The sequence below is a fragment of the Balaenoptera physalus genome (assembly GCF_965194825.1).
Source record: "Balaenoptera physalus genome assembly, chromosome: 1".
NCBI classification, from domain to species: Eukaryota; Metazoa; Chordata; class Mammalia; order Artiodactyla; family Balaenopteridae; genus Balaenoptera; species Balaenoptera physalus.
The window spans coordinates 163,660,778-163,672,490 of record NC_138882.1 but is presented as its reverse complement, the minus strand read 5'-3'; the positions used below and the strand labels follow the sequence as shown (position 1 = coordinate 163,672,490).

At 41.7% G+C, this 11,713-nt stretch overlaps 1 protein-coding gene across 1 annotated transcript in view; it reads left to right on the top strand.

Moving 5' to 3' along the window:
* Window positions 1-414: 414 nt before the first annotated feature.
* The window catches only part of ZMPSTE24 (zinc metallopeptidase STE24), a 50,461-nt gene continuing 39,162 nt past the window's right edge, over window positions 415-11,713 (top strand). The window contains exons 1-3 of the mRNA XM_082443956.1: window positions 415-641; window positions 2,633-2,779; window positions 11,030-11,116. Coding sequence (XP_082300082.1) covers window positions 519-641; window positions 2,633-2,779; window positions 11,030-11,116 — 357 coding nt within the window. The 5' untranslated portion in view covers window positions 415-518. The remainder of the gene's footprint in view (window positions 642-2,632; window positions 2,780-11,029; window positions 11,117-11,713) is intronic.

Genomic DNA, 11,713 nt, shown 5'->3' with positions numbered 1-11,713 from the left:
CACTCTGTCCGTTCCCGCTTAGCCCGAAGACCAGTGGTCCTGACCGCGGAAAGAACGGCGCAGTCTGCAGCCCAGCCAGGGCAAGCCCCGGAACGAAGAGAAGAAACTGCCACTCGGGAGGCTAGAAAGCGGAGAGTCCGCGGCTCTGTCAGGCCCATGAGGGAAGCCGGACCCTCGGCAGGAACACGCCGTGGAGGGGAGGGGAAAGAATGTCGGTGCGACGCAGCTTAGGGTAGCCGGAGCTGGCGGAGGTCGGAACTCGGACTGTGGGCCGGAAGTGAGGAAGGCGGAGCTTATCCTGTTCCTACAGACACTAGGCGGCCCTAGGGAGCGTCAGCCGGGGGAAGAGAGTCTGTGTAACACTGCGGGCTGAGCCGAGGGAGTGGGATGGGACGGGTGTCGGTATAAGGGCTCTCGGGAGGGACGGATATCGCTGTGACACTGCGGGGATGCTCTGAGGGGACGGGTGTCGGTGTGGCACCAGTGCACGCTGAAGGAGCCGGCGGAACGGGGTGGTCATGGGGATGTGGGCGTCGCTGGACGCGATGTGGGAGATGTCGGCCGAGAAGCGTATCTTCGGGGCCGTGTTGCTCTTCTCCTGGACAGTGTATCTTTGGGAGACCTTCCTATCACGGCGGCAGGTGAGCCTAGACAGGGGCCACCTGACCCCGACACCCGGCCATCTCTAGGCCAGCCTCGGTCTCGACTCCAAGTCCCTGGATGATTGCTGCGGCCCCAGCACCGGCCTCGACCTTATGGGTCCCTACTGAGCCTCCTAACTTGGCCCGATGATGGGGTAGGCCTTGAGGGGATCTGGTGCGTCAGGACGTTTTCCGCAACGTGATCATGGGCCCCAGGCCGCTTAGGGTCTGGTGAAAGGGAAGGCAGGGCTGCCGCCTTTTCAGGCCTGAGCTCTTGTACCTGCCGCACAGCTTCCTAAGGATTCTCGGGCCCAGACTTACTTCCTTTATTTTTGGCAGCAACTCATAAACCTTCAGAAAGAAGATGTTAAAATTTTAGAATCACAACTTCCCCATGATATTTGTGTCATGCTCAACCACAGCACTGGGAAACCATTTTCTGAAAATGAAGATTTCTCAGTCCTTCCAAAGACCTGAACTGTTTTCCCTTTAAAAAATAAAAAAGAAAGATAAAAAAAGTGTATATGTTGTTTTTGCCCAAAGAACATTTTCTTAAAAGCTTCTTTATTGTTTTTATTCAAACAATTAAACAGTAAAGTAGAAAGTGAAAGTTACTTAATAACAGTTCCCTGGAGATAATCACAATTAACAGTTCGATGGATTAGAGATATGAACTTTATTTATTTATTTATTTATTTTTTGGCCGCACCATGTGGCCTGCGGGATCTTAGTTCTCCCACCCTGGTGGGCAGTAGAAGTGCAGAGTCCTAAACACTGAACCACCAGGGAATTTCTGAGATCTGAACTTTTAAATGAGATAGATTTGAAGTTTCATTGACGACTTTATGGCAGTCTTTCACTGCTGGTTTTCTTCTGTGTTGGCACTGAATCAAGTCAACTGGAATGGTTAGGAAAAGCTTTCTTTTTTTTAACTGCTGGAACCTTTTCCTTGAGCACTACAATCTTTTTCCTCTGCAAATTTCTCCTCTCAGATTACATTCTGTATGAATCTTTAAATTGAAAATTTAAAAATTTTCTATATCTGTCATTGTCTGGGTTATATCTAGATTTCTTTCTTTAGTACAGGATATTCAAAGAGGTGTTAAGCTGTATAGCACTAGGTTCTCTGACTAGCTCTTAAGATAGCTTCGTTGGTACAGAATGCTGTAGGCCTAGAGAAGATCCTTTGCAGAAAGTAAGCACACAGTATGTACTGTCTAAATTGGAGATGGGGTATTGAACATCTACCTACTTGTCTTACCTTAATAATAAGCCTAGTTACAGAAACTACTTTTCAATAATGTCTTCTTTCTTCAGTTATACTTTAATGTAATGCCCTTTATCAAGGGTTTGGTAAGATATCCAATAATAAATAGAGAATAGAGATTTATTGTAAAACCATTGTAGAAAATGCTGTCCATTATATTGTTTGGTATCTGTTCTCTGTATTATGTACCATGGGCTGAAATTACTTTCTAGAATTTGGTGTAATGAGAAAGTTTGTCTTTCTTGAAGACCTGATCTGTTTCTGTCATTCCTCAAATTTCCCTTAATTTGGCTTCTAGAATCAAATTTAATGACTAGCCACATTAACTGTTAAAACTCATGATTAGCATATTTACTTCCTTCTGTCCATGAATTTGTTTTCTATATTATAGGATGTATGCTATACCTGGAATGAGTAGTACTCTTTGTAATGTTACAATTTTGGTTTACCTGTGCAAACCAAAGTGTGTGACAGCTTTGATTTTAATTTCACCTAGTCAACTAGTTGCAGGTTTTCTCGTGCTTTTACTTTCCTGCACGAGTTGTTTTAGTGGTCAGTGTACTTCATCAAACGCAGTATTTGTGTATGTATAAAGCAAATTCAACAGGCTTAAGTGACAAGTTAATGTTATAAACCATTCAAAGTTTGATCGTAAATGACTATTGTAATAAGTGATGAGTTGGCTTGACTGTTTCCTTAAGGTGTTTTCTTCAAAATATTTCAGAGACGGATATATAAAACAACAACTCATGTACCACTGGAGTTAGGACAGATCATGGATTCAGAAACATTTGAGAAATCTCGACTGTATCAGCTGGATAAAAGTACTTTCAGCTTCTGGTCAGGACTCTATTCGGAGATTGAAGGCACTGTGAGTAATTTACTTCTTGGGGAGACAGTCTGTCAACTTATTTAATACTTTGGAATGTTTATTTTCATTTTTGTATTTTTGTGACACAAAAGAGGGTACCACACCTACAAATCCCAGAATGCTTTCTTAACCTTTGTTATTGATGGTAATGAGTGTGGAGCAAAAGAGGCAGAAACATAACTGTTTAGGCAGTTGAAAACTGTAGAATATGGTAACTGTCACCCTGAGGCAAGGTATGAAAAAGAACCTTTTTTTTTTTTTTTAATATTTATTTGGCTGCGTTGGGGCACGTGGGATCTTCATTGCTGCGCGCCGGATCTTCCTTGCAACGTGCGAGATCTTTCCGTTGCAGTATGCAAACTCTTAGTTGAAGCATGTGGGATCTAGTTCCCTGACCAGGGATTGTACCTGGGCTCCCTGCATTGGGAGTGCAGAGTCTTACACATTGGACCACCAGGGAAGTCTCAAAAAAGAACCTTTTGTTGTAAGTTATTCTTGTAGCAATCCCAGCTCCTCTTCCTGCCTCTCAACTCTGTAACCTATCCTCTACATTGTAGCCCAAGGAATCCTGAAACACGATTCTGATCATGTTATTCTCCTACATAAAACCTTTTGCTGGCCCGCTGTTTCCTTCAGGGTAAAGTCCAAATTTCTTGGCACGCTTTATGAGGTCCTTTTGACCTGGCAGTTGCTTACTTGAGCTTCATCTTTTTATTCCTTCCCCCAAATTCTTTCCGCTTCTTTATTGTCCATCTCATACCCAGCTTGGTTTCTTATGACCTTGAGTCTTTTCACATGCTGGTATCTCTGTCTGGGGTGCCCTTTCTCTCCCCCTTCGTCTCCACTCTCTCACTGGGGCCTGATAAATCCCTACTGTTCATTAGGATCCAGCTGAGACATCATCTCTTCTAAGAAACCGTTTGAAACTTCCCCATCCCTCAAGTCTGGATAAAGTAGCATCCCATCATTATTCCTATCAGAGTACTTAGCATATTGTATTGAATTTGCCTGTTTAGCTGACAGACTGGTAGTTCCCTAAAGATAGGGTACTTTAAAGTCTTGTTCATCATTTTATACCTAGTACCTGACATATAATAAGCACATAATTCATATGTATTGAATGAAATAATGAGTGACAGATAATTTTTACTTACCCACCACCGCAGATCAGTTCTTGGTTTTCTACCCCTAAGAACAATTGAAAGTGCATGGCGTTGAGGTTGAGAGCTGACTCTGAACTCAGGTGGCTTGAGTTTGAGTCTCAGCTGTACCATACCAGCTATGAGACCTCAAGCAAGTCACTCAACATTTCTGTGCCTCGGTTTTCTGTTAAAATCGTATGGTAATAATAGTTCCTCATTCATAGTGTTGGTGAGAGGATTGAAAATTAGTTAATATATGTAGGATGCTTAGAATAGTGCTGGATCTGCTGTAAGTGCTCCAGAAGCATTGGCTTTTGTGTTTTTTATCATCATAAGCATGATTATCATCACTATTCCTCCAGAACTCTTTTACTTACTTATTTATTTATTTATTTATTTTATTTATTTATTTTTTTTAAAAAGACTTATTTATTTATTTATTTATTTTTGGCTGTGTTGAGTCTTTCGTTTCTGTGCGAGGGCTTTCTCTAGTTGCGGCGAGCGGGGGCCATTCTTCATCGCAGTGCGCCGGCCTCTCACTGTCGAGTCCTCTCTTGTTGTGGAGCACAGGCTCCAGATGCGCAGGCTCAGTAGTTGTGGCTCACGGGCTTAGTTGCTCCGCGGCATGTGGGATCCTCCCAGACCAGGGCTCGAACCCGTGTCCCCTGCATTGGCAGGCAGATTCTCAACCAATGCGCCACCAGGGAAGCCCTTACTTATTTATTTACTTTAAGTTTTGGGGTGGTTTACTAACAGCAATAAATAACTGGAACATGTAATAAACATTTAAAGACAGATCTAATACTCTTTATTCATTTATAAAACAGTTTAAAATTCAGCACCATTCTGTCATTCTGAAATGTAACTAATTCTACATATCTATCATATATTTAACTGAGCCAAACCACCATACTCTACTTATTTCATTAGGCAAAAAAAATAAGTTGTTATATTTTGTTGAATTTTTTTTTAAATTAATTAATTAATTTATTTATTTTTGGCTGCATTGGGTCTTCGTTGCTGCGCAGGCTTTCTCTAGTTGGGGCGAACGGGGGCTACTCTTCGTTGAGCTGCTCGGGCCTCTCATTGCAGTGGCTCCTCTTGCTGCGGAGCACAGGCTCTAGGCGCGCAGGCTTCAGTAGTTGTGGTGCACGGGTTTAGTTGCTCCTTGGCACGTGGGATCTTCCTGGACCAGGGCTCGAACCCGTGTCCCCTGCATTGGCAGGTGGACTCCCAACAACTGTGCCACCAGGGAAATCCCTTGTTGAAATTTTTAAGGGCTACAGAATAGTGCAGTATAAAGTGATATAAACATGAATAGAATCCAGAAGTCTATATTAATGAAAAATGGGTATATATTCTTTTTGAAAAATAAACTATTTTTTAGAGCAGTTTTAGGTTGACAGCAAATTTGAGCAGAAAGTACAGCGCGTCCCCATACACCCCATGCCCCCACATATGCGCAGAACTCTCCCACTGTCAGTGTCCCAAGTCACAGTGGTACATTTGTTAGAATGGATGAACCTACACTGACACATCATTATAACTCAAAATCCATAGTTTACATTACCATTGCCTTTGGCGTTTTCCATTCTATAGGTTTGAACAAAAATATAATGACTTGTATTCACCATTACAGTGCCGTACAGAATAGCTTCACTGTCCTAAAAATCCTCTGTGCTCTGCCTATTCATCCCTGCCTCCCCGCTAATCCTCGGCAACAACTCATCTTTTTATCATTCCCATAGTTTTGCCGTTTCCAAAATGTTATATAGTTGGAACCATATAGTTTATAGCCTTTTCAAATTGGCTTCTTTCACTTAGTAATATGCACTTAAGAGTCTCCCATGTCTTTGCATGGCTTGATTTTATATTCTTTTCTCTCTTTTTTTTTTTTAATTAATTTATTTATATAATTTATTTATTTTTTTGGCTGCGTTGGGTCTTCGTTGCTGCACGTGGGCTTTCTCTAGTTGCGGCGAGCGAGGGCTACTCTTTGTTGAGGTGCGTGGGCTTCTCATTGCGGTGGCTTCTCTTGTTGCAGAGCACGGGCTCTAGACACGCGGACTTCAGTAGTTGTGGCACGTGGGCTCAGTAGTTGTGGCTCACGGGCTCTAGAGCGCAGGCTCAGTAGTAGTGGCGCAGGAGCTTAGTTGCTCTGCGGTATGTGGGATCTTCCTGGACCAGGGCTCGAACCCGTGTTCCCTGCATTGGCAGGCGGATTCTTAACCACTGTGCCACCAAGGAAGCCAATTTTATATTCTTTTTGAAAAAATGCTCTGTCATAATTCCTCCAGAACTCTTTTAGTTCCCTCAGTACCACTAAGAGAAAGATTCCTAAATTGAAAATAAGGTTGTAGGTACTTTCACCGTAAGCATCTTTGCTATAGACAGCTTTGCTGCAAGCATTTTCACCACATAACCGATTGACTGTAAGGCAATTTTGCAGTAAAAGATAAAATAATGAAAAATAAAAGAGGGACATTAAAAAGGACATAAACACGTAAAATGAATAACAAAATTAAAAAGACTTTATTGCAAAATACAAAACATTTGAATACATTTAAAATGTGTGTGGGGCTTCCCTGGTGACACAGTGGTTAAGAATCCGCCTGCCAATGCAAGGGACACGGGTTCGTGCCCCGGTCCGGGAAGATCCCACATGCCGCGGAGCAACTAAGCCCGTGCACCACGGCTACTGAACCTGCGCTCTAGAGCCTGTGCTCCGCAACGGGAGAGGCCGCGACAGTGAGAGGCCTGCGCACCGCGATGAAGAGTGGCCCCCGCTCGCCGCAACTAGAGAAAGCCCTCGCACAGAAACGAAGACCCAACACAGCCAAAAATAAATAAATAAATAAAAAATTGTAAAAAATGTGTGTTGATTCATGACAATGCTGCACAAATAACTGATTTTATTTTGTGAATTGTACCTAAGCACTTGTCTTCCAAGTCTTCTGTTCATAGTATTTTATACAATTTTTTTCTTGTTGATTTGTCTCGTCGTTCAGCATTGCACTTTTTCTTTTTTGCTAAAACTTCTTCCTTTGTTAAGAGAAGTATCAGTTTTCAAATACTAGGAGGCATATTTGTAACTGAGCTCTGTATTGCATTGTGAAAGCCTCTATACCATAGTTCGTTCTTGGTATGTAGTCATATGTCCACTGATAGACGTTCCGAAGCTCTATGGGAAATGTGGGTTCAACTCTGCACCTTCGAGACCTCTTTCTCCTCCAAAGTAGTGTGTTTCAAAGTAAGAAGCCAACTCTTGGGGCAAATCATCTGTCAGCTCAATAAAGCCATCAATAACATCGCTAACTGGAGGATATGCTAACCAGTTGAAACCAAACTGTCAACCCCGAAACTGTCAACCAGTTATTTTATCTTTCACAGCAGAATTTCCTTACAGCCATTTGGTTATGCAGCGAAAATGTTTGCAGCAAGGTATTTAAGGCAAAGAAGCTTATGGTGAAGATACAGACATGTAAAAATAATTGAGATTGGCTACCATAATTGTTTCCTCACTTAAAGAGAAGAAACTGGCTGTTTGTAGCTTTGTTAAATGATTACAAAATTGTCTAGTTAGTCACAAAATTTGCATTGACAAATATTGAATACTAAGACTAGTGTGGTTAAAGCAAAGACTCAGAGAAATTAAATGGCTTGCCCATATAATGGCCAGGTGACACTCACTGCTAAATGGGAGAACTGAATTTCAAACTCTGCTCTTCTGAGTCTTTAAAATTACACAGAAGAAACCATTCTTGAAACTCTAGGGACTGCGACATGAATGTGCTAAATTTATCCTTGGGGAATTAGTAAACTACATTTGCCATTAGATAGGAAGTATTTTGTGTTACTTTGAAATCCTGTTCTGTTTGAAAACAAGTTCATTAATTCCTATTTTGTGTTGATTAAAATTAATTGGTTTGTAAGCTTTGGTCACAAAGAACAAGTGCAAAGATTAATTTAGACTTTTTTTTTGCCATGGTACTTTCTACCTGAGGGAACATAAGAGGCCCTTGTGACCAATTACAGATGCCACTGTTCACACAAATGTGACAGAGCACCCAGAGATAAAATGTCCCCCCTTTCTGAGACAAACTTTCCTGATATCTCATAGGTGTCAATAAAGAGCCCTCTCAAGAAGTGGAATGGCTGGGGAGTAGAGTAGGGCAGACTAGAAAAGTTCAAACTGTAGCTTCTCCAATTTCTGCTTGTTTCTGACTCAGCAGTTTAGCCTCTTTGAGTCTCATTTTTTCTCCTCTTTAAGATGAGAAGAAGATAGATATTAAACCATATTTCATATGTTTTGTGGCAGGGACTGAGTAAGATAATGTAATGAAGCAATTAGTATAGTACTCAACACATAGCAATTACTTAGTCACTGGGTTTCTCTGGGCAAGTTACTTTAACATTTCTGAGTTTCAATTGCCTTATCTGTAAAATCAAGATGACTATGCTCCCTGCCCTGCCTGCTTCTCAAGACTTTAGTGAAATAATATATGTGGAAGCACAGGACTTGTTTTTGTAGGCATCATTAGTTCTTTTTACAGGACATCCTATCAATACAGAGAAACTTTACTGTTCATCGTGTTTTGTTTTTCATTCCCCAAAGCATGCTAAGCAAGTTTGCAATAGCAGTTTCCAAATGCATTCATAAATGCATTCAAAGTTCATATTAAAGGTACCCTTGATACTTACTTAAAAGCTGGACTTTTGGGACTTCCCTGGTGGCGCAGTGGTTAAGAATCCACCTGCCAATGCAGGGGACATGGGTTCAAGCCCTGGTCCAGGAAGATCCCACATGCTGCAGAGCAGCTAAGCCCGTGCATTACAACTACTGAGCCTGCACTCTAGAGCCCGCGAGCCACAACTACTGAAGCCCGAGCGCCTAGAGCCCGTGCTCTGCAACAAGAGAAGCCACCGCAATGAGAAGCCCGCGCACCACAACGAAGAGTAGCCCCCACTCGCTGCAACTAGAGAAAGCCAACGGGCAGCAAAGAAGACCCAATGCAGCCAAAAATAAATTAAAAAAAAAAAAAAAAAGCTGGACTTTTAATAGTAGGTGTTCCAGCCTTTCCCCCAAAGCATTATAAATCCTTAATTCTGCATTATTTATTAGTATTGAGAATAGGATGAAGGAAATGCCATCCCAAGTCAATTAGTTCAACAAGTGGAGCATATACCACATACAGTGGTGCCAAAGCATGTCTTCTGGGAAAACAGTTTATATCCAAGATTGAGTTAGTTAAAGTAAAGTGGAAATAGCTGGATGTAGAGTTAAGGGGCCTTTAAAAAGGCAGTCTATTAAAATAGTGATTTTCAAACTTTGGTGTACATCACATTTAACTGGAGACTGACTCTTGGGCCCCCCTTCCAGTTTCTGATTCAGTAGTTCTGGGGTGGAGGCTGAGACTTTGCATTTCTAACATATTCCCAGCGATCCTGCTGCTGCTGTCCAGAGACCGTATTTGAGACCCATGGTACTGCATCAATCCCCTGCATACTGGTAAAAGTCTAAGAGATGGATAGCATCAAGTATGAGTGCGATTGTGGGGAAATAGGAATGCTCAAGTATTGCTAATGGGAGTGTAAATTGAGGTAAACACTTTAAAGAACAAGCTGATAATGCCAAATAAAGTTAAAACTCACCATGTATTGGTCTAAAAAGATGTAGAGTGTAAAAAGTAAGCTGTAGAATGATAAATACAATATGATGTTATTTATATGTGTATATATATATATATATATATATTCATTTAAAAAAATTTTTTTTAAATAAATAAATTTATTTATTTATTTTTGGCTGCGTTGGGTCTTCGTTGCTGTGCGCGGGCTTTCTCTGGTTGCAACGAGTAGGGGCTACTCTTCACTGTGGTGCGCAGGCTACTCATTGCAGTGGCTTTTCTTGTTACGGAGCACGGGCTCTAGGTGCTCGGGCTTCAGTAGTTGTGGCACGCAGGCTCAGTAGTTGTGGCTCGTGGGCTGAGAGCGCAGGCTCAGTAGTTGTGGCGCACGGGCTTAGTTGCTCCGCGGCATGTGGGATCTTCCCGGACCAGGGCTCAAACCCTCGTCCCCTGCATTGGCAGGCAGATTCTTAACCACTGTGCCACCAGGGAAGTCCCTATGTGTGTGTGTGTGTGTGTATATATATATATATATTTATTTATATGTTCTTAAAAAACATATGTAAACCGCTTTATTATTTATGGATACATATATAAAAATGGAAAGTAGATTGGAAGGACACCTAAGAAATATATGATAGTGCCCAAAACCCTCAAAGCCACAAGGAACCATGTCTGAACGGATGGGAATATTGTGCTTCTAACCAAGGAGTGTGATCATTGTGTTCCCGGGGCTCCACAGGTGAAGAAGCAGTATGTTGACTCCTCTGGGCAAAATGATTCCATGAACTTGGTATCTGTTGTGAGAAGTCGTGTTTTGTAAGCATGTATTCTTTTCACATTTTAAGAACTGCTCCCTCATTCATATGTCTTGTTGGTTTGGTGAATATCTGTGTTCGCTTTATCTGCCCAAGACAAAGGGTGGTGCTGAGAAAGGGCCTTACTCCTATGATACCCTGACTCCTACCTCAGGATTTACTTTTTCCTGACCCAGAGAAAGCTCTGATAGCCCATTCTGTCCCCCAACATGGTAGGTGGACATGACTCTCTACTTATACCGATACTAATACTTTGTCCTAACCAAGAGGCTATTTTCTTTCAAGGCAAAGCCAGCTATGGAGCCGTAAAGCCTGGCTCAAATTCCATTTCTTTCACTTGTTAGCTGTGGGATTTTTGACACGTTGCTTAGCCTCTCTAAGCTTAGTTCCTGATTCTTAAGGTCTTTTGTGGTCTTTTGGCAAAAGTTTTTTTTTTTTTCTCTTAACAGCTTTATTGAGGTAAATTAGCAAATCATACAGTTCATCCATATAAAGTGTACAGGCAAAAACCTTTTAACAGTCTAAATTTAGTATCTCAATTGGTTTGTATCTGTCTAAATGCGTATTTTATCCTAAATAAGACCTCTCTTTTTTTTTAACATACTTTCATATGATAGTTTCTAGTACTGCTTCAATGTGACCAACATGTGCTTTGTTTTATAGCTTATTCTTCTCTTTGGAGGAATCCCTTATCTCTGGAGACTCTCTGGGCGGTTCTGTGGCCATGCTGGCTTTGGACCAGAATATGAGGTATGTCATTCATTAGCATATATTTGTCAGTCTTTCTTTTTCCTTGGCCAGCTTTCTACTAAAGTTAATTTTTTGGCTCCTACCGTTATTAGGCTTCTCTGTCTCTGCAGTCCTTGTTGACCTGTGTTAGCATAATGCAAGTTACTGTAGCAAACCCCAGAATTTCAATGGCTTATTACAATAGTTAATTTCTTAATCACATAATAACCCAGTGTGAGTATTTTGGGTGTCAGCAGGTGACATCCTTTTATGTGGTAAGTCAGAGACCCAGTCTCTTCTTATATGGCTCTGCCATTCCCTAAGTGCCCCTAAGTTCTCTGCATCCAACAGGCAGATGGAATAAGAGGGTGTTGAAAGTACATCCTCTTCTTAACTCCCTTGGCTCCGAAGTGATACGTGTCCTTTGCATTCACATTTCATTGGTGAGCCAGTCATTTAGTCTCAGATGCAAGGGAGCCTGGGTAATGTAGTCTCTGGTAGGCAGCTGCTTCTTGGGAACAACTCTATGAAAGGGGAAGCATGAACTATGTTGAACTCACGCTAAGTAGATACCCTGTGCCACACATGCTTAGCAGATACTTTCAACAGAGACAGAGA